The 24,471-nt window shown below is 41.1% G+C and overlaps 1 protein-coding gene across 8 annotated transcripts in view; it reads right to left on the reverse strand.

Moving 5' to 3' along the window:
• TNS1 (tensin 1) overlaps positions 1–24,471 on the reverse strand; it is a 431,204-nt gene that overhangs the window by 160,395 nt on the left and 246,338 nt on the right. For all 8 annotated transcript variants that reach the window (XM_042473744.1, XM_042473728.1, XM_042473736.1 and 5 more), the window contains 2 exons: positions 13,110–13,148; positions 3,794–3,835 (listed from right to left, as the gene is read on the reverse strand). In XM_042473744.1, coding sequence (XP_042329678.1) covers positions 3,794–3,835; positions 13,110–13,148 — 81 coding nt within the window. The remainder of the gene's footprint in view (positions 1–3,793; positions 3,836–13,109; positions 13,149–24,471) is intronic.

Here is a 24,471-nt window from a genome sequence, read left to right on the forward strand (position 1 = left end):
TATGATTCTATGATTCTAAGCCATCACTTTGTTATGTGAAATCCAACAAAACAAATGGTTAGAAATATGATACAGACATTAATCCCCATATTCTGCTGACAGCCCATCAAAGAAAATGCTATAAAACTGCAGCCATGCTCCAAAGACATCCTTGATTAGCAAAGAAAAAGTGCTATGGTAATGAACAGGCACTCAACTTTTGGGTGGAGCTTTTGTAGATGTTTACAGGCTATGAAAGTAATGGGGGAAAAGGGGGACAGCACCAGAAGAAACTTGTTTTTCCAGAGAACACAGAGCCTTGTTCTGTTCAAATCCACATGATTTGACTTTAGCTGTGCTGATTATTACAAATTTGGATTGGATTGGATTGCCAAAGAGGGGGCAACTCATCCCCATGAGTATGAGCCAGGCTCTTTTCTTTTGTTGAGCAATAGGATTGAAGGCCCTCACAGTGCCAACACAACCACAAGGGATTGGAGAGAACTAGCTGTAGAGGCATCCAATCGCAATCCACTGTAACAAGGGACACAGTTAATGCAAGATTGGCTTGAACCCACATTTCCTCTAGACCAGTATTCTGGGCAGCTTTACTGGATTGTTGTAGCAGTAGGTCCAAGCCAAAAAAACAGCAACACCCTCACTTCAGCTAGACAAGCCAGGATGGCTCCTCTCCCAGAGAGAGCCTCTTCATACCCTTGCGGTTGTACAAGGACATTGGGCTTGGGGCAAGACGTTTTGCATTCCTCACCAAATAAAAACAGTTTGGCTTCCAGGTTCTCTTTGAATCTCATGAAACTTCCATGTCTTATAACTGATCCAGATGTTTCATTTCTATACATTATCCATCGCTCTTGTCATGTTTCAATTAAAATCTACAAGTGAAGAAAAATCACAGATTGCAATGCCTACTTAGAAAAACTGTTTCTCACCATTTATCTAATCACAGAAGTCACCCTCTGTGATCTTCCCTAATTCCTTGCTTCAGACAATACAATGTACATGCAAACAGATTACCTGTGCATGTATGTAGTCAGGTACAGTTGTTAAAAAGCTTTGTTAAACCCCAAGAGTTCCAATTTTCAATCATTTTTTGATAGCAAGGGTTGATTCTATTGCTTATACCATATGTCAGACAAGACAGGTAATGGGTACACTGAAGGAGTGTCTCCTAAATGTCAAGATTGCACAAATGTAAAATAACATAATCACCACTATATACTTCAGTTGCTATTCACTCAGATGTCTACCTGCTTATATTATGCTTTATTAGCATTGTCTGGTATTGTAGCTTGCTCTTTCATACTTTAAATCTGTTATTTGACTGACAGCAACTATAGCCAAATGCACTGGAATAATTTTATTACATTGCCATACACATGAAAAATGCTTTTCTACCTTTGTGGAGATTATGCTTTTCTCTCTCCCTCCCCCTCCCCCCCTCACACATGAGCTTATCTAGCTTTTCTTCTTTTTTATAATCTAGTCACTAAAGCCCCTAAACTCCCACCAAAACATCTCACTCTACAAACACTACAAAACTGCATATTACTCTCAAATACTTTCTTTTCCCACTGCAATCCTTCTCAAAATGGGGACAGGGTCACCAATGAGGCATTTGGGCTTGCTGTAAAGGATTGTAGCTTGCAGGGAAGTTGATGGGGGGGGGGGGGGACCTGGCCCCTGATTTAGTGGAAGACATGGTCAGGAATTCCACAGACTTGAAACTTGTACTACTGCAGAAATTCACATAGAACAAATCTTTTACTTTCTTAAAAGCAGCACAGAAATTCCAAGAAGGGACCACACATCTCTCATTGCTGCAGAACATGTTTTGGGGACTTGGGAGGAAGTTTTTATTTAGCATTCCTAAACTGACAGCTTTTACATTTTTTGTGCTCTGTAAGATAAGAAGAAAAGCTGTTTTCTGACATTTCCCAGTGTTGTTTATTACTCCAGCAATTTATTTATTTTTAAAATGTTGTTTTCCCCTTCAATATTTGTTTTTACTTTGCAGGATGATGTGCCAGCATCTCTTCCCAGTCTTTCTTTTAGGATCAGTTTTTCTTATACATGCTGGATATATGGGTTTGCTGCTATTCTCATTTTCTGCATTCATTCATCAGTACTAGTAGCTTTGGGGCTAAGCAGAGGAGTCAATTGCCTCTGGCTCAGATCTATGGGCAGCATCTAGACATCAGTGATTCTCAAAATGTGAGGTTTCTCTCAATAGGGAGGCAAGAGGAATGAAAGGAAGCATAAGCTTCTCCCTCACAGATATGCACCTTGCCTAGGAAATACCCATCACAATAGCATCCTTCAATACAATACTGTAAATTGCCTTTTATGCTCCACAAGGAAACACTAAATCAGATGCATGACTCATGCAATACATATCAACACCCCCATGCAACATGACCATTTCAAAACACAGCTGTCCACTAGAAAGTCAACAGGTTGCTGATATTAAATACGGCTGTGGGCATGGAATTTGACCTATCCTTATACAGCATCCTGCAGTACTTTTAAACTGGGTTTAGCAAAATGTAGACCATGCCAAATTTTAAGGAACCCTTTCCAATGTTAAGTCACTTATGATTGCCTAGCAATAATACTTCAGGCCACCTGATATTTGACTTGAAGAGTGTTCACAGGCCTGAACAAGCCCCTGTTTGAAAGTGTATTGTTATTGTGAAATGGGCAAGAAACAAAGATAAGGCATAAGGGGTTCTAAAAGAAGCTGGCTGTGAGGTTTGGGGAGAGATCACACATTAGAATGAGAAAGCTGCAGAGAAGATGAATGAAGAGTATACACTTTACAAATATAAGAAGTTTGATTTAATTGTATTGGCTCCACCCTATGAAATTCTGGGATTAGTAGTTTGCTGAGAGATTTAGAATTTTCTGCTACAGAACTCTAGTTCTCTAGAGTACTAGAGCTTTCTGGAACATCATTCTAAGTACTCTATCAAACTAAAAACCCTAGAATTCCACAGAAAGGAGACATGGGTGTTAAAGTAGTAATGGTATATTTTAGATGCGCTCCCAATATTAGGGAGAAAAAGAACTAAACTGAGGGCATTACAGTTGCTTGGGGCATTTCCCTTCTTATGTGTGCTCAGCTTGGAAATGTTACCTTTTTTGGACAACAAAGACACGTTACAGACCGCCCCTTTGGGGCGGCCTGTAGGCGCTCCTTTCCCCCACCAGATCGGGGCCTCAGCTTCCACAGCGGCAGCCTCTGGGGCCCTGATCCGCCGCTTTCCAGGCCGCGGGGAAGCTCCAAGCTCCAAGCCCCAAGGCCGCTTCAAGCCCCAAGGACACCTGGTGGCAGCGGGGAGGAGGAGAAAGGACCCACTCCCTTGCATTGCTGGCGCAGCCATCTAAAGGCTGCGCCAGCAACGCAAATCACAGAAGGAGCTCCGTTTCGTAGCTCCTTCGTGCACCACAGAAAGGGAGCTCTATGTGCCCTCATGCGGTGCAAAGACATCACGTCCGCGCCACCCCATTTGGAGGTGGCGCGTTCGTGACATCGTAATGGCGGCCCCCGTGTGGAATGGGCGCTGCCATTTTGTACATTCTGGGACATATTAGGGTTAGGTGCGTGCATAAGGCACGCACTTTCCCTAAGCCTAGTACGTCCCCAGGACATACTTTACGGCCGTTTGTAACGGGCCAAAGTTTAGAAATCCTCCAATCATCAAGAATGATTCTGGAAATTGTGATTCACAAAAATTAACCTTCCCGAGGTCCATTTGTACTTCACTGGAATAGAAGTTAATCAGATCATACTTACTGGGGTGTCTACATGCTTCGCTGGACTCTCCTCAGTGGATGTCTGTATAGGGGAGAGAAATAGAGAAAGTGTGAAGGCTAGGTTCAAGTTCTAGGCTCCTCCAAATATTTATAATACAAAATTTAATAGGAATAGCCATTCAACAACATATCGAGAGCTGTAGGAGTCCACCTTTGGTTTAATACACCCACCTTGAAAACTTATTACTAGCCAGAGCAGATAGTACAGTGGTCCCAAATTTTTTGCACTACTACCCCATTTCCTCTTGGATGACAACTCTAGTGCCCCCCCCCCCCCCCCCCCCCGCAACACATTTCTTGATATTAGGTCTACAGTACTGTTCTACTGCACATTCAGAACAACAAATCTCAGTCGCTGCTACCTTTGCAGCCATCAAGTAACTGCCTGGGAAGTGACAAAGAAGCTTCTTGCCTATGCTGGCCTTGTGGAAGAGGTCACTAGGAGCCATGCAGGGTGTGAGCTGAACTGAGTGACACTTTAAGTGGAGTGGCACCACAGACATCATCCTGCAATGCCACTGTTGCTCCCTAAATGTCAACGGTTTGGAAGAAATGAGACTTAGTGTACCTTGTAAGATACAAGCGGTTTAGTGGAAGAGAAGGTGTGGCAAGAAAGTGGGGCAAACAAGGCCTCTCCTTTCTCCTATGACTGAGCTTAAAACACACTCTGGTAGAAGAGGAAGAAGCATGGCAGGACTTTCTGAGTTCCTCCATCCTCCTGGTATGGCCTGGCTTCATCCATGAGAGAGGGAGAAGCAGGCAGGAGAATCGGTACTATCTGATAGTATTATATTAAAATATGGCTAAACAATAATTTCTAAGTATAAGAATTCCTCTTACTCTCATGCCTTCTAGAAGACAGCTTCTTTCCTGACATATATAGGCATGGAATAGTTGATCAAAGCATATTCAAAACCAACATAAATCCTATCCCACAACCCAAACATTTGCTCTGGGAAGTTCATTTACAATGCAGAATCATGCAGATCACATCTTTGCCACTCATACCAAGGTCTATCCAAGAACTATCTTACCTCCCAGAAACATGAAATGATGGTTTTCTGAAACCAACTATTTTGCAACAGCACCATTAGCTTGCAAATAATAAGTGCCACAAGAAAAATCTACACTTTTATTTGCAATTTTTCACACTTTATTATACAAATTCTGACATATGAGGCTGGACACAAAAAGTGGGAGTAGCTGCAGATGCCATTTGCCTGAATCACAGTGTTTGGCCAAAACAGTCTACACATTTTCTTCAGCAACTTGCAAGTGTTTCTGGATATTTACAAGGAGTAATCTTAGTTCTTGAGGACACAATCAGTCTGGAGTTCAGACTGCAGGATTCTCTCCCTTCAGGTTGGATTCTTTTCAGACTTTTAAAAAGGCATTTAACGCTATTTTGTTCCAAAGGGCTTTTAGATGACAGAATCATTCGGCTTCTTATTTCTTAAGCTGCACTTTTCTTTAATTCTCTCTTTAATGTATTTTTACTGCCACAGTTCATAATAATGTCTGCCTGTTTATATGAACTTGTTCATTTTGTTTTCAGGTTTGGATTTTAAATAGACTTGACAGTGGTTGGGTCCAAAATCAATATACAAATTAAATAAATAGGCAAATCAATGCAATTTCTCCACCTGTTTTTCTGGTTTAAATCTTCTACAGGAAAAAAAGATGGCTTGTGCTCTTCTCCATTGCTTGAAGAAACATAAAAAACAAGAGCATTGGAGGGACTCAGTGCTACTGCAAGGATGCTTTTCTCCAAGCCAGCAATTGTGAAACATCAACCAGGCCTGAGGATATTCAGATGTTTAAAACAAAGGCCACTGTTTTCTGTGATGTATATATTAGTTTAACTGTTGGACTATGACTCTGGGGACCAGGCTTCAAATCCCAGCTCAGCCATGTAAACCCACTGGGTGACCTTGGGCACGTCACACACTCTCAGTCACAGAGGATGACAATGACTTTGGAAACATGCCTGCAGCATGTAGCCACTACATGTACTTACATGCCCCCCAGTTTCCACCCTGAACACACCATCAGAACACACCACCAGATTCAGAAGGCAGCCAAAACAAACTCATTGGTTTAACACAGGGATGGGAAATTGTAACCTGCCAAGCCCTCCAATACAATTGCATCTGCTCAGACCCACAAGGCAGGGAGGCAAAACTCGAGGAATTACAACAAGCATTATTCAAACTACAGTACCCACCACATAAAGTTAAAAACAACAAACAGGTAAACATGACAAGACGTACCCATGACTGATCTATTATAGAACAGACTGAAGAGAGAAAATTCCAGAATCCCAATAGTGGTCATATACAGCTCCCAATTGGGATCACTCAGGCGTATGATCAATGAATTAATAATAATAATAATTTGTTTTATTTATATACCGCTATTCCAAAGATCATAGCGGTGAACAGCAAGTAAGCTAATTACAACCTATTCTGGACAATAATGCCACTTTTTCAAGGGCTCTTGGTAGCAGACCTCTACTCGCCTACAGACAGACTCCAAACCTCAAATAGGTTCTCACCCACAGCAAGACACATGACATGGATGGGGACACAGGTACTAAGCCTTGCCACAAACCAAGATGCCACCTCTGCCTGCACATTCATCCAGGAAATGCCATCACAAAGTCTAATGGCATCACCCACAATATTAGGTGGACCTTCACATGCTCATTCTCCAATGTGATTTATGCCATACTATGTCATCAGTGCCCATCAGCACGCTACATCAGGCAAACAGGCCAGTCCCTGTGCCAGAGGATAAATGGACACAAATTAGACATTAAGAATACACAAAAATCGGTGGCAGAACATTTCAATCTCCTTGGGCATTCCATCTGATACCTCAGAACAACAATCCTTGAGCAAAAGAACTACAAAGGTAGATTGGAAAGAGAAACAGCAGAATTGGGGTTCATCCATAAACTACAGTCCCTCCACCATGTATTGAACAAAGATAATAGCTTTCTGGCTCACTACACACATTTCAGCATTAGCTGACCCCATCCTCATAGGGGTGTCTATCTACCATCTATTCTCCCCACCTACAGGCTAGTTTCCAAAGCCAAACTGGTCTTGCCAATACATTTCTATACAAAATGGCTAGTTCCCAATGTCTTTGTTCATTAACAACCATCATTAAAACTGGACTTGCTACTTCATTTCCATACACAAAGGATTTTGAATTTGAATTGACATTTTCACATACCAATGGCATATATATATGTCCCTGGTTTCCACTCCACTAAATGCATGTGAAGAAGTACACTCTAGCCTATGAAAGCTCATGCTGCCAACTTCTTTCTTTCAGTTAGTCTCAAAGGTGCTAGAAGATCTCTCTACAAGCAGTTTACCCATCAAGCTTTATAAACTTATTGACACTCTGATACAGTAATACATTAAACAGCATAAAAACAAACAGTTAAGGAAAGGAAAGGAAAGGAAAGAGAACAAAAACAATGCTATGAAGGCAAAATAAAACAAAGGCTTAAAACCTGCAAAAACTGCATGGAAATGATAAAAGATTAGGACAAGAGGCGCACCTATACAAAGATATGTGACTGATGGAAGAGAGACAAACTCTACAGCATTAGCATGTGATGTATGCCTGAAAAGTATTTTAAGCCATACCTGTAAGAATGCACTGGACTAGTCATCTGATTTATAGTTGGACAAAACATAATTTTATTTTATTTTTTCCTCTTCCTTGTAGGACTCACCCCTGATTCTGAAAAGAGGTCCACCTCTGGTCTGGGCAATTACAAGTCAAGAATCAGAGTCTGACCCAGAACAATCTTCTCCTCATTGTTCTGTTTAACACAGGAGCTTTCAAGCAAATTAGAAATAGCCAGAAACTTGGCAGTGGTAAACATGAGTATTGTGACTAACACAATATTCGAGGATGAAAAGCATTTGCTAGTGGTGGTTTTTGATCAACAAGGATGAGGAATATGTGAGGTTTTGGGGCTTCCATTTCCACAAGGACTAGCAAGTATGGTAAATGATGAAGCTTCATGGGAGTTGTAGTCCAAAAACATATGGGAGGTCACGATTTTTCATCCCTGTGTTAAACCAATGTGTTTGTTTTAGCTACCTTCTGAATTATTCAGAAGATTAGAAAGACTGAGTTATACCTTTCCTATTACTTCCCACTGGCAACTGTTTTCATGGCTGCCAACAACCATTGCCAAGGAGCTCTGAAGATGACACCTGTGTCCTGCTGTAGTGTGCAGAGTAGACTGTGCTTGGGTGCCTGGCAAAGGCATGGTTGTCTTGGGCAACTCTTCAGGAGATGACTGGCTCCTGGCATACCCCGCAGTTTCCTTGACAAACCCACAATAACGGTCCCAAAGCGGCAGGGCCATATGCCTTCCACAGATAAAACCTCCATGATCAGACTGAGAAGCTCTCTTGGGGACCCACATCTCATATGTTTACCATCCAAATATGCCAGTGTGTGCACAGAGATTAATCTGTGTGCTGAGATAACAAGAAGCAGACCACTTGTGAAAACAGTCTTGCTACTAAGCAGCTGGTAACAAGGCATAGGAAAACAGAATCAAAATGCCCTCCTGGGACCAGGGAGAAACAACTGGATTTGAAAGGGCACAGGGCAGATGTATGTGACTTGGCATAGACCACATCAGGTACTTTTACAAGACCAGCTCTAAAGGCTAAGTTGGCTGGTTGCCTGGACATAAGGATGAATTGCTAAATGGCCCAAGAAGACAGAACTCTCTGTGGCAGCAAGCAAGTTACCCAAGCAAGTTGATTTTGGCAAAAGATCACAGGACATTTGGAAGGCTCCAAAGCTTGGTATGTCAGCCAAAGAATAGAGGGACACATATCTAAAGTTACCAGATAAGAACTTCATAATAATGGATAATAATTATTTGTTCTACTTAATTATACAGAGTTCTGAGATAAGCATCCATTATGTTTAAACAAACAAAAATATGACAGAAAAATTCTAATTCTACAGTTAATATTCCAAGATGGGTCTAATAAGACAGGCATCTTCTGTTGTTTAACACTATCACCAGATATATTTCCCTTGAACATGGAAGTTCACTTTAGTTGCTATGAGAAGAGCCATTATAACTGCATGTGTTCAGGGAGGCAGCACACCTTTGATTAATATTGCACGGAAGGTGCCAGATAAAATAGGGTCGCCCTTGCCATCGTATTCTATCTGTGGTCTTTCAGAGAGAAAAGTCACCAAAAACCATCCACAATTTCTGGCCACCCTGGGCAGTCCCCGGCACCGGGTAGCACATGGTGCCGGAAGAACTTTTTTGTTTGGGCACTCAGCCCCTAAGAGGATCACCACCACTACTTTATATATCATGTTAGCTTTTGCTTTAAAAAACAGACTAACTTATCATTGACAAAGGAACATCTACTGCCATTAGTAGTGATCTTGGGAGAATTAGGCTGCATCTGCACTGCAGAAATAATCCAGGTTGACACCACTTTAACTGCCATAGCTCAATGCTATGAAATTCTGGGAATTGCAGTTTGTTGTGGCACCAGAGTGCTCTGACAGAGAAGGCTAAATGTCTTATAAAACTACAATTAACAGAATTCTACAGCACTGAGCCACAGCAGTTAAAGTGGTGACAACCTGGATTACTTCTGCAGTGAGGATGCAGCCTTACAGGTGATGAGATATGAGCTAGGAAGCAGGAATTATGAGACATTATGATCTTGAGGAAGCAACTTTTTCTGATTATGCTGTGCTTCTTGTAATTGCCAGCAATGCAAGGGATCACTCACTAATAGTTACAAGTTTTATAACCAGAGAACAAATAAGATGTGTTTAAAAGCAGAGCATCTCCCCATCTCATGATACTTGTTTATTTCAGCATAGATGGAACACAGTGATTATTTCAGATACTGAGCTTCTGTGCTCCTCTTTCACGGGATCTTGAGTTTTTCAAAGTTTCAAGACAGAGTATCCAGCTGCCTGTCTCCGTAACATTTCTGCTTCATAAGGATTTCAAGTAAAGGAAGAGGTAAAAAAAAATAAAGATTGGGTGATAATGCCTGAACTCAAGGAACATCTGCTACAGTAACCATGGTGGACGATGAGGCAATGATGAGCACACTGAATAAAATATGAAACACAGGGATTGTATCTCCATAGCCTAACTTGACTGCAGGAGAACCATTCTAAAAATGGGAAGAGTGCAGAAGAAGTTATTCATTCTATGTCCATGAAACTGCCATTCTCTCTTCTTCACCTCTCTACCTCTGGATTTTAAATGCATGAAGAGAGGAACAGCTAGTATCAGAGAGCTAAATCTATGCTTAGTTGCTAATGCATACCTCTTCTCTATCCACTGTCCAGTCCAAGCTACCTTCAGGCTATTTACTCACAAAAAAGTTAAAAAACTGCTTCCAGGGTAATAGGAAAACATGTTTCTTGAAATCACCAAGAGGAACAATAGAGCAGTGCGACTTTGGGGCAATTTTCTCCAAGTATTTGAATGTTCCAAAATTCTCGGGATTATTCTCCAGAGTTTCTGCAAAACCACCACACACACACACACACACACACCACACAAGGAGAGCGAGAGGGAGAGAGAGAGAGAGAGAGAGAGAAGACCCCACATACATGATAATTCACATCAAGGTATTCAAATACTGAGAGAATACTGCAGAAAAATACTTGTTTTCTCCTATGGGGACGAGAAAACTAAGTAATTATTTACCCTTCCACGTGAAGATGAAATTATGGAGCATTTACATCCCTTGCCTGAAACAAGGCCTTTTGCAAAATGGTAGGCAGCATTTCTTCAGCTGCCACCACATTCATTTCTAGAATGTCAGATAATCTTGGGATGCCACAATCACAGATATACAGGTTTTCACAGACCTTGTTTAATGTACACAAGCCAGTGCACAGTACTACCACCACTCCAGATAGGAAATCTGTACCCCACTAAGTGGTCTACACATGTCATGCTATAGTGCCAACTTTGCCTTTTGGTAAAGCAGAGGTGGGCAAAGTATATAGCTCCAATGCTATGTTGGCATTCCTCAATTTCTCCAGACAGCCAGGACCACTTTTTTCTATCTAAAGAAGGGTGAATGGGCTCTTTTGACAGCCTTCTGGAGCAGCTATTCCCTTTTTAAACAGGTTGCAGGACTCCCACCCCTCACCCAAACGCCACTATCTAACATCCAAAAATACTAGGATGGGAGATAGGGTCAAATTCAGAACTGGACGTTTGGCCAGTTCCAGTTTTGTTTTCCTTTTCTTATTTTTGGCAGTCCATGTGGCTCCTGGAGAATTCCAGGGGCCAAACATTGGCTCCTAGATCCACCATGTTTGCCCATCCCTGCACTAAAGGAAGTGCTCTCTGTTTTGAATGTAAGGACAAAATAAATCTTATTGTCTGAATGGAAGATGTAAACTCCTGTAATCCCAAGTAGGAAGATTTCTGTAATGTATTTTTATTTCACTTTTGGAAGTCTTTTGAACAAGCACACAACAGAAAGACTGCTGGCTTTAGGGTGTGCAAATGGACCTTCTGCACAGCTGTCCACGCACAGCCCCCAAGCCAAACACCTCCCACCCAACACCCAACACCCACCCACTGGGTGAGCCAAGGACATGGTTTCCAAAGTGAAACTCTTGATTTAGTCAGACTTGACAGAGCCAGACTGGGGCCCACAGAATGATTGGACGAGCATGTGGGTGGTTTTCATATGCAGGAGTTACAAACCAATTTAGAGATTTTGCTCAGCTAACCCCACCCTTCCAGACTTGAGAGCAATGGAATCTGCCAAAATAATCTACTCTTGAAGGCTGGACGCTTCTTACATGAAAACAGAACAAAACAAAAAACAGAGGCTAATCATGTCTAAATAATTTATACCCTCCAATATTGCCACAGATGAAAATCAGGACATATGTGGCCAAACAACATTAGTGTGTGTTCAAAATGAGAAAGGCTATTAATGATAAACAATTTACAAGCTAGGAGATGCTGCAGCAGTTTACTTTCCCTTGATCTGATTGGAATGGGCAAGATTCTGCCCCATTCTCTTCCCCCCTCCCACCCGCAGCACTGCTACGCTTACTGAGTATAAACTATCTTTGCATTTTTAACACAGTTATTGCAATAGCAATAAAGATTTCCACACAATGTCACCATTAAAGAACCATTATCCTGGGAATAAACAGGCAATAAACAGCACCAAATCATTCATGGGGAAATTCCATGAATTATTTCTTGGTGTTTATTGCCTGTTTATTCCCGGGATAATGGCTCTTTAATGGCAATGTGGGATATAAATAAACATGATAATAAAGAAATATGTGGGTTTTTTTAGAATCCTTGAGGCTGAAGAGCAGGATATACAGACTGAAAACAAGTACAAAACAAAGGCTATATAGTATGCAAATGGATGCCATTGTTTTCTTGTTAACCTGTATGAAAGGCAGGTCTGAGTGTGTGTATGTATGGGTATATATGTGGTAATAGTATTTTTTTTACCCTCTTGGTTACAGCAGACAATGAATGTAGGAACTAGGATGCTACATGCTTCAAAGAATGGACAGAAAGACTTCATGGGACTAATGCAAAGTCCAAACGAATATACTGTATTATACACCCAGCTTCACCAAACAGGGTCTCCTTGGATATGCTGAATTAAAACTAGCATCACCTCTAAGAGCTGGAGAGCAGTTGTAGTTCAGCACTGCTAGAGCACGTCAGATTGGGGGAAGGTGATAAAGATGCTCAAGAAAGAAAACACAGAATTAACTCTGGTTGCAGAACTAGATTTATACCATTGTAAAATAAGTGTGCAACCCAATCCTTAAGCATGTTTACATAGGAGTACAACTATGTATAATCCCCAGTTTCTTTTCTTTTCTCTTCTTTCCCTATGAAGGAAAGGAGCATACCTTTCTTGCATGCAATAAAATCATTCTTTGTTTCCTCATAGCATTTATTTTCCCCATCTCAGCTTAGTATGTTACTGAAAATCCACAGAACATCAAGAAAATGTAACTGTACTAGTGTATATAATACATGTGTTTTCCAAACAGCTCATCCTTCTTTTAGGTCTTGAACTCTGCCTATTTTCATCTGTTAGGTACATTTTACTCTATCCCATTGCAAATTTTCAGGCCTTCCAGCAGCCCATCTTTTCACATCCTTCTGTTCAAATTTCACCTGGTGGTTGAGATAGCAACAACAGAGGACAGGAAAAAATCAAAAATCAAAAGAAAGGTAGAATCAAATTACTTACCAGTTCATGATTGCCAGCAGGCATGCAAGGCGTGGCAGCCTAAAAGGAAAAACACAAAGGAAACCCAACATTAGGATTCACACAGTACAGGAAAAGAAAAACAACCTGAGCATTATCTGTGCAGTGTAACCACCCCCACCCTCCCACCCAGGAGCTCCATCTATACGTTCCCTTCTTGCTAAGCAACTGAATATTTAGCCAAACCAATGAACAGTGGCTTGGGAAGGATCCAAAGTATACAGAGATTTCAAGACCCCTCTGTAACAACCTGTATAAACCTGCTTTCCAGAACAACAGCCAAGGGGTGAAGGCTCTTATCAAGACTGGAATCTAGGGAGTATGTATGCATAGTAGCCTATTTGGGCTATCAGTCCAACAAGAGAGAAGAACAACCAAAACCTGCCATGTGCAAAGGTATCATGTTCTGAAGGAAAGACAGCTGAATAAGTAGCTTGTTTAATGGAAGTATGGGCAATGCAGTTTTGAATGTCTTCCTGTACTAGCTTTTGCTGGGGAACACAAATAATACAACGGACTGATTTATAATCGAAGAATTATATATCCCTACAAAAGCACTGGGCAGTAAACTAATAAACAATGAGTCAAGGAGAGCAATATGAAGGAACTGAAGACAGTTCCTCTAAAGCTTTATAAAACCCGCACAATTACCATAGGTCTGGTCCAGAGAGTCGGGGGGGGGGGGGCTTTCCCAGCAGATAATGATCACCAATTAGCAGACATTAATCCTCTTTTGCATTAGCCTCCCAGCCTGAGGCCTGCCATCAGCACAGAACAATACACATGCAAATCACTCCTGCATTCCCAGGCTCACACAGTATATATAGACCCACTTTTTCCAGGCAAAGCATTCTCTGAAGAAGCCAGCCACAGATGCTGGTGAAACGTCAGGAAAAAATCTTCTAGAACATGGCCACATAGCCCGAAAAACCCATAAAAAACTATGGATGCCGGCCATGAATGCCTTCGACTTTACAGTGGCATGATTGTCCAGAATAGGTTGTAATTCATTGATCATGTGCCTGAGTGATCCTAGTTGGGAGCTGTATGTGACCACTAATGGGATGCTAATGTCATTTTCTTTCTTCAATCTGTTCTGTAATAGATCAGTCCTGGGCACAAGTCTTTCCTTGTTTATTTGCACACATACTTAGATGCCACCAGTTTCCACCCTGAACACACCACCAGATCCACAGTCTACAGCCAAGCCCTCTGATACAATTGCATCTACAGTACTCAGACCCACATGACAGGGATGCCAAACTCAAGGAATTACAACAAGCACTCATCAAACTATAGTACCCAGCACATGAAGTACAAAAAACAAAATAAATACAAATAGAGAGACCTTTTTATGATGGCCCCAAATCTCTCTAATTCCCTATCCTGCAACCTCAGTAAACCCCTTCTTTGGCCATTTTCGGTGACCATGAAAACTCTTTTGTTTCACTTAGCCCTTTTAAAGCTAGGTTTTGATGGCTTCTAACTCTTTTTACCTGATGTTTAGTTTTATATTGTATTGTTATACATTTTCACTGCATTGCTTTTATTTTAATTATTTAGTTGTAAACCACCTTATAAAGACTGTCCAATAAGGCAGGGTAAACAGGTTTTAAATAAATTAAAATTCATCCTGCCAATCCCATTTTCCATCTTTGCACATCTGTTGCATATAAATGCCCAAAATGTGCGTCAATATTGTGAATGCAGCTGAACATGTTCACAGTCAAAGCCTTTAGAGAAAGCAAAACAAAACCAGGCTGTAGAAACCAGGAGGTAATTTACAGTCAAAGCATTCTGTTTCTGAGTAGGAGATAATTCTTTTTACTCTGTGCATTGGAAATGCCCAATGAAAACCATTTTATAAAGTTCCAGTACTCAAAATTTTGACTGAAAATATAACACTAATTTCCCTCTAAACTTTGCACTACACTCTAACCACCACAGAGCAATGGCAAAGAACTGGTCACATAAATGTGTTGCAGACATCATCAGAACAGCATTATAGAGGAAAGTTTCTGTTGGCACTGTTGCACAGGCAGTTCAGTCCATGGTGCTATTCCTAAATAAAAGACAAATCACTCTGGTCTGTGATATTCTGAAGAAGCAATTTCAGATAACCATGCATGTTCCTTGAAATAAGACAGAATATGAAAGTGACCCTAAATTCTACCCAGGCTACAAATCACGGGAGACAGCCTTTCACCCTGGCCACAAATAAAAAGTGACTGAAACCTCAGAACATGAGGGTGATCTGCCTTCAAACCCTGTTTATTATCTGGATTCTGCATCCATTATTTCAAAGTCAGTGAATAAACCTGATACCAGCCTACAAATTTACAGCGCTTTATAAATAAAGGTTAATAATAATAATAAATATCATATTTCTGGATCACATATAAAATATATGTTACATGGGGGCATCTGTATTTACCCGCTTGCCACAGAAACAATTGATTGTGATTGTTTTCCTTAGACCAGGCCTTGGAAACTTTGCTTTTTGGAACTACAATTCCCAGAATCACTCAGCCAGCAGGGGAAGTATCTTTTCTAAACTCTGACTTGGACAACCAGGAATTTGAGATTGAGGGGACAATTGTTTGCAAAAGGAGGAGAAGGTGAAGAAAAACTCTTAAGACTCTAGAAGCTTTGGCATTCACTTTTTTTAAATTTTCTATTATATTACACAATGCACAAAATGCTTCACTACATTTTCAGACATAATACCCCTGCTGGGTAGGCTAATAACAAATCATAGAATCATAGAGTTGGAAGAGACCACTAGGGCCATCCAGTCCAACCCCCTGCCATGCAGGAAATCCAAATCAAAGCATCCCTGACAGATGGCCATCCAGCCTCTGTTTAAAGACCTCCAAGGAAGGAGACTCTATCACCCTCCGAGGGAGTGCATTCCATTGTCGAACAGCCCTAACTGTCAGGAAGTTCCTCCTAATGTTCAGGTGGAATCTCTTTTCCTGTAGCTTGCATCCATTGTTCCGGGTCCTGTTCTCTGGAGCAGCAGAAAACAAGCTTGCTCCCTCTTCAATATGACATCCCTTCAAATATTTAAACAGGGCGATCATATCACCTCTTAACCTTCTTTTCTCCAGGCTAAACATCCCCAGCTCCCTAAGTCGTTCCTCATAGGGCATGGTTTCCAGACCCTTCACCATTTTTGTTGCCCTCCTTTGGACACGCTCCAGTTTCTCAATGTCCTTTCTGAATTGTGGCGCCCAGAACTGGACACAATATTCTAGGTGGGGCCTGATCAAAGCAGAATACAGTGGCACTATTACTTCTCTTGATCTAGACACTATACTTCTATTGATGCAGCCTAAAATAGCATTGGCCTTTTTAGCTGCCGCATCACACTGTTCACTCATGTTCAACTTGTGGTCTACTTGGACTCCTAGATCCCTTTCACACATAGTTTCATTCAGCCAGGTGTCACCCATCCTATATCTGTGCATTTTATTTTTCTGCCCTAAGTGCAATACCTTACATTTCTCCGTGATGAATTTCATTTTGTTAGCTTTGGCCCAGCTTTCCAGTCTATTCAGGTCATTTTGAATCTTGATCCTGTCCTCTGGGGTATTAGCTATTCCCCCTAATTTGGTATCATCTGCAAATTTGATAAGTATGCTCCCAATTCTGTCATCCAGGTCATTGATAAAGATGTTGAATAGCACTGGGCCCAGGACAGAGCCCTGTGGGACCCCACTGGTCACTTTTCTCCAGGATGAAAAGGAGCCATTGTTGAGCACCCTTTGGGTTCGGCCGGTCAACCAATTACAGATCCATTTAACAGTTCCTTTGTTAAAAAGATTTGCTCAAGGCCACCCAGAGAGCTAACTAAAGGAGAATCCTCATCACATTGGTTGATCCACCATAACATGTGTCAGGGGGATGGGGAGAGGCAGGCAGATCATAATGTCCTTATAAAAGACACCATAAAGTAAAAAAGTGTGGCCACAAACAAAGTGGAACCTCACATCCAGTAAATTAAACTGTCATGTTACAGAACATTTGCAGAAGAACAAAAGGAGATGGGAGAACTCCCCCCTTCCCCATGCAGATGCCAAATAAACACCTGATCCATCCACGCTGCAGCTCCAGTCATTTCCATAGGCAACTGCATGTGGCTTTTTAGACGGGTGAGATGTTCCACTACTATAACCTGTCAATTCTTTTTTTTTTACTTTTCCCCCAAACAACTCCTGAACTACATCTGATGGGAAATGCCCACAGCCCTATACTGCTGCAGAATGAACTAATTACAGTGTTAAATTCCAAACAGTAGAGGGCATCAACACATTGAGAGTTTAAAAAGAAAGAGAAATATTTCATATTTTGAACACTTTGGCAGGCTTTACCCCAGCCTTCTTGTAGGAGAAAGAAGCAAGTTCATTTGCTGGATAGGATGCACTTGGAACCAATGCTCTTGATCTACACATAAAAAGAAGCATCTCAGCATGACATCATAGCAACACCACAGCCTGGTTGGTTCAACAAGAAGCCATCAGTCAGAATTTTAATCTGATCTAGTTTGTTCCTGCTTATTAAAATTAAAATTGCTCTTTCCCCATCAGCCCCTGTATGCAGTATTGTTCCTCCTGCCACAGTGACTGCCCCATGTCTTCATCCTTCCAATGTATGTTAAGGTCTTCTCACCAGGAACTGAAATGCTGATCTGACCTCCAATTTGCTGGTAGGCAGGGCTAAACACTATTTTTGACTGAGAAAACAGAGTGTCAGCATTTGACATGACAATGTTTCATTCTTTTCTGCTCTATTAAGTTATGCAATCACTTTACCAAGCAAAGACTAAAATAATCCCAAATCATGAAGGATGTTCTGTACTTTCTCCAGAAAACCTCCAGAATAATTTTCACAAAAGCACAGCAAAGCTGGCAAAATGAAAACTGGCTTTTCTTGAAATTAGTTCTGCAGAAATCGTGCGAAGAATGTAATAACCAGGAATAAAATCCAATGAAGAGAAGAAGCAAACAACTCAACTGCAGCTTATGATTATTATTACTGTCCTGTGTCAAAACACAACCCTGGTACAAGCAACAAAGACAACCCTGAAACAAGCAACAAAGCAACAAAGTTAGCATTGCATGAGCATTTGTGGAACCTATTTAGCTGGTGGTTATTAATCCACTAGCTTTTAAGGCAGTGGTTCTCAACTTTCCTAATGCCGTAACCCTTTAATGCAGTTCCTCATATTGTGGTGATCCCCAACTGCTGCTTTAAGGAGTCACACAACACTCTTGGGTTTGGTTTTTTTTGGGGGGGGGGTTGGTTTTTAAATAATTTTTTATTAAATTAAATATTATTAAATTGGTTTTTTGAAAGAATAACATGGAGACTATTTTGGAAACCTCAAAACAGAGAAATAACTGTGAAAGAAAAGAAACAGGGAGTGACAATGTTCCTGCTATATTCAGAGAAGATGTGGGCAAGAGAGGAAGATAGAGAGGCAAAAACAGGAGGAACTGTTTGTGCAACCAGAAATGTTATTTTATTAGCCAGCATGTTGTAGCAGTCTGAATGCTGGTCTAGGACTTCAAGACACCAGAGTTCAAATTCCCATTCAGGCACAGAAACCCACTGTGTGACTTGGACAAGTCACATTCTGTCAGCCTGAGAGGACAGTAAGGATAAACCACCTCTGAACAAATCCTGCCCCCCAAAAAATCTCAAGCATAGAACTGGCATAACTTAGAGTCAACTTAAAAGGCATAAAACACAATCATCAACAACAACAACTCAATGGTCTCTGAAACATGGAAGGAAAATAATGGGGAGGGGGGAACCTGACAGCCACTGGCCAATTAGTAACATACTACAGTATGCCACTCAATCCTCTCTTTGAATATTGTTCTCCAGTAGCATAGCAGCTATTAATACTGCTCTGTTTCAACTAAGGGCATGTAACAGTACTTCTCACACTGAAGACACACAGGTTGAAGGATGTAGGATTCAGCAGAAAGCTCATAAAGATTGTGTTGTGCCAGGCATTGTTATAAAATTCACTAGGAGAACAGGAAAGGGGCTCTATGGACCATGGCCAACCCAGGAAAAGGGCATTCTTATCCCATATCCTATGTCTTTCCAACTCAGGTGCCTTCCTCACATATATAGGAGCCATCCGGCACCTCAATCACTTGTCAATAACTACAACTGGCACCCTATCCTCTGTGGGGTGATAAATCCTCTTACTTCAGGCAGGTTCCTGTACTCTTACAAGCTATCTTTTTAACAGTTTTAACACTTATACAAGTCATGAAAGTATTCCATCTTTAGAGAAGGTGCCAGAAGGGAAACTGCACCAATGTTTGTCAAGCCACTGTCCAAGACAAAAGGGGCCTACTGGAGTGAGTGGGTAGCAGTCTTCCCTTTCAGGATCAGTTCATTGTTTCTTTAGGTCCACTCAGTCATGGTCACAATTGCCAATACCACACATTTCTTTGTTGCTTGAGAGTGGCAGATAGGGATTCCTCTGTCACACCTTCATAAGATCTGATTCTCTCTGGCCTCAGAACTCTGGGACTCTGAGGGGAGAGTAAAAAAGGGGCTTATCAGGTGACCCCTCTTCTCTCCCCTCATTCAGGTTCAGTGTGTGTGATGAATGTGATACCAGCTGGGGTGAGAGGGAAGTGTGAGTAAGGGAAAGTATGATGAGGGGATGATATAGAAAGGGCCAGCAGGGAAATGATATTTAGGTCCACTGGTATATATTTCTCATCAGGATTATCCAGCAACATGGGTTGCAAAGGTTGTCAGGGGAAGGAGTGCATCAAAATGACTGTCCATGATTGACGCCTGGCTGCTGGTCCATAAATTGCTCCTGTTCATTGACTCAAGTGTTTCTGGCAGCTTGGGGTTGCTCTCTCTGTTTTCCTGATGTAGGGTTGTATTCTGGATGACACTATGAGGTCTCCAGCAAATAAACTCACACTGATTCACGAGAGTAAGTCTCGTCCTAGAACTCTGTGCTCCTGGCAAGCTTAGGCACAACGACTGCATTCATGTCTACTGAGAAGTACATCCCTATATATTCAGTGGAGCCTATTTCCAGGTAAATGTGCATAAGCTTACAGTTTTCAACTTGATTTTTTTTGCTTTTCTAGGCATCAGATATGAAATCTATCAAGCTGTTCACTATCAAATACCAAATACTGTTGCATGCTAGCCATCAAGTACTGTTCAGTATCAAATACTGATACAGTACTAATTTTTCAGATATTCTCAGATATCAAATAAAGATATACAATATGGGTTCTTCATAAATAGGAACTAGTCAGATATTAAGAAGAAATGCCTTCAAGGCCACAATTATACCAGGCAGATAGGAAATCTATTAAGGACAACTTCAGTTTAGCCATAACCAATACACATATGATATGTAGCACATATAACCTTGGTGTGTTCTTTTTAATGTTATTAACACTGGTTCTTGCCACATACCTTTCTTCAAATTTCAATCACTCTTTTAACAATCTCCTCTTTCTTAGCTCCCCCCCCCCAATACAACTATAGGAAAATGACTAAGACTACTCAGATGATTTAATACTCTAACAGCACCAGATCCTGTCTGATCTTAGAAGCTAAGCAGAATCAGTTCTGGTTAGTACTTGGATGGGAGACTATAAATGAATATCAGGTACTGCAGGCTATATGTCAAAGGAAGGAACCGTCAAAACCACCTCTAAGGGATTCCTTGCCTAAGAAGAGTTAGGTACACACAGAGTTAAGTATTCTCATGTTTCTTGGTGGTCCCTGAAAAGTACCCAAGATAATCTGATTTACCACATAAAAAAACATATGTTTATGGATTATCGTAAGCCACCACTGTCTTATCAATACAGCAAAGTCAGACGAGCAAGCTACCACTGATAAATGGATATCTTTGGGATACAACAAGGTTCTTTGGGGCCACTTGGCCACAGGATAAACTGAGGTCTGGAAGCAGCCTACAAAACAAAGTGAGGAACACAACAGGACTGAAAGATTGCAAAGGCTTCCTACCTGGGTACCAGATTTGGGGGCTCATAGTTTACCTAGATAACTCAAGCCAGAGTGCAGTGAAGCTTAGCAATGGTGTCCTTAGCTAATTATCTAATAGCATTGAAAATATATGGCAGACGTTTCTCAAATTCTGACTTTCTAAAACTATTTGCTGCACCACCACCACCCCAACCATGTCTCCATCAATTCACCAAGTGATCAAACAGAGTCCATAAGAAAATGTTTACTCTCCCCTTTGCATGTTGTGCCCTGCCCTGTCAGACACACATTCCTGCATTATCATCCTACTCAGGGCAGAGAAGAGGTTTTCATACTCCTAATTATTTGATCTGCCTTCCCACCCAAGGGCTCCCTTCAAGATTACTGTTCCCTGGCCGGCACACACATTCCAGGGTCTGTGTTTGTGTTCCCTCCTCTGTTTTGTTATGAGTTGAGTGGTTGTGGCTCCTTTATTTCTTTTTTGATTTCTAATGGAGAAATGCTACCATAAAAGGGCCTTCTCCAAGCCTTCAGGGCTGGCCCTGATCCACAAAGCGCAAGGAATGTTCTGCTTGGACCCACTTGTGAGTTACAAGCAGGGAGAGATTTTGGCTCAGGGAAGATATTATGTTTATACAGTATCTCCAGGCAATTGCATAGAGAAGACCAATATTTCAAAGCACCCTCTTGGGCTACTGTAGCAAACACCTGCATTAGAATGGAAAGGATATTCACACATTTTCTAGTCCATGATATAAAAATGTGTTGTCAATATATGAAGGTACTCTACCAAAAGATTCTACAATGTGCCACAAACTTTCTCTTTTTTCTTTTTTTTCTTTTCCTTTTCCTTTTCTTCTTTCTTTCTTTCTTTCTTTCCTTCCTTCTTTCTTTCTTTTCTTTTTTTTTTCTTTTCCTTTTTTTGAACTCATGTGTGAATGAAAAGACCAGCACTCAAAAACATGGTATTTTGCACAAAATTTTCTGTGGGAGGAGGTTTCACACACAAAATCCTCTATGAAACTTATATGGAATAATCCAAAAATGTTTTTTTAATTGTTGAAATATATGCAAAAGATCTCTTAAACTCACACAGTGAAGAAAAAAACTTTTCATTCTTGTGTGAGTGAAATAAAGATCTACACCTTCAATTGTTCCATCATTGCAGTTGCTTTTAACATGTATTGGTTTCTCCTACCTCCTCCCACTTTCCCCCTTTGTTCTCAGCTTACTTCAATTGCTGCAAACTGAGTTCAAAGTGCAAATGTAGTTTGCACACAATAGCTCAGCAAAAGGAGAAGAGGACTGTAATCTTGCTCTTCCACATAAGCTCAGGCAAAAAGAAATATATCCCAGTTTTCATCTATGCATTCCACTCATACATAAACTGACATTTGGACCTGAGAAAGATGAGGGGGAGGTAGAGTAGGAATCTAATTCATCTGAACTGATGTTCTTGTAATAATTATTGTTAGAAGCACAATATAAGCTGTTCATGAATGAACTACAAGCAGAGGCACAAGAAAAGCTTGGCATTTGTCTATGACGGAATGTGTTATATGTAATGAATGCCTTCTAAGGGATCAGTTCCCACTGCATTTTTCCAGTTTTAGATCGGAATATCACATCAACAAGGAACATCAGTTTGGAGGATCCCAGAAGTAAGCATTTGATTCTGTATATGTTGTATTTCTGCCTGTGCATTTGTCACTGAAATGTCTGTTTTTAACTCTCTGTAGCCTCATAGCACTTGTTTTGTGTTTTGTTACATTTAGAGTTCAACAAATCCTTTATGGCACTTGAGGTTGGCACACAAATGTCACACACACCATATAGCAGTAGAAAACAGAATCTGCTGAGATGTTAGTGAAGGGTTCCAAGTGAGCACTGCTGAAATAAATTACCAAAGCAGAAATTTAGTGTTGCACTAGATGAGAATCCAAAGTACAATATGTTGCAAATATTCATCAACTTGTCCATTTAACCGCAAAAAAACCTGACAAGTAGTGAGCACTATTTTATGTATAGCAGAGGTGGAGAATCTTTCATTGTCTATTTTTTTTAAGGACAACAGCACCCATAATTGCTTTGTATCGGCCATATCTTGGGCTTCTGGGAACTCAGGTCCAAAACATCTGGAGGGCCAAAAGGTCTCTATCCCTGCTGTAAAGAAGAAAGTTCCCTGAGACATTCTTCCTGTATGTGAAGCAAGTCACTATTACATCTTGAATCCCTAAGATTAAAGGGCTTGCAGTCATCTTGGCCACACAACAAAATCTAAAATACACTTGGGCCTTGGTATCTGCTGGGGTTTGGATGTTCAAGGCCCATTATATATCAGCGTGTAATAAATGGTGTTCCTTATATAAAATAGCAAAAATCAAGCTTTGTTTTTTGGATTTTAAAAAAATCATAGAATCATAGAGCTGGAAGAGACCACAAGGGCCATCCAGTCCAATGCCCTGCCATGCAGGAAATCTAAATCAAAGCATCCCCAACAGATGGCCATCCAGCCTCTGTTTAAAGACGTCTAAGGAAGGCGACTCCACGACACTCCGAGGGAGTTTGTTCCACTGTTGAACAGCCCTTCCTGTCAGGAAGTTCCTCCTAATGTTTAGGTGGAATCTCTTTTCCTGGAGCTTGCATCCATTGTTCCGGGTCCTAGTCTCTGGAGCAGCAGAAAACAAGCTTGCTCCCTCCTCAATATGACATCCCTTCAAGTATTTAAACAGGGCTATCATATCAACTCTTAACCTTCTCTTCTCCAGGCTAAACACACCCAGCTCCCACAGGGCATGGTTTCCAGACCCTTCACCATTTTAGTTGCCCTCCTTTGGACTCGCTCCAGTTTCTCAACATCCTTTTTGAATTGTGGTGCCCAGAACTGGACACAATATTATTCCAGGTGGGGCCTGACCAAAGCAGAATATAGTGGCACTATTACTTCTCTTGATCTAGACACTATACTTTCATTGATGCAGCCGAAAATTACATTGGCCTTTTTAGCTGCTGCATCACACTGTTCACTCATGTTCAATTTGTTGTCTACTTGGACTCCCAGATCCCTTTCACACATAGTTTCATTCAGCCAGGTGACACCCATTGTATATCTGTGCATTTCATTTTTCCGCCCTAAGTGCACTACCTTACATTTCTCCGTGTTGAAATTCATTTTGTTAGCTTTGGCCCAGCTTTCTAGTCTGTTCAGGTCATTTTGAATCTTGATCTTGTCCTCTGGGGTATTAGCTATTCCTCCTAATTTGGTGTCATCTGCAAATTTGATGAGTATGCCCCCAATTCTGTCATCCAAGTCATTGATAAAGATGTTGGA

This window comes from Sceloporus undulatus, chromosome 1 (genome assembly GCF_019175285.1).
Source record: "Sceloporus undulatus isolate JIND9_A2432 ecotype Alabama chromosome 1, SceUnd_v1.1, whole genome shotgun sequence".
NCBI lineage: Eukaryota > Metazoa > Chordata > Lepidosauria > Squamata > Phrynosomatidae > Sceloporus > Sceloporus undulatus.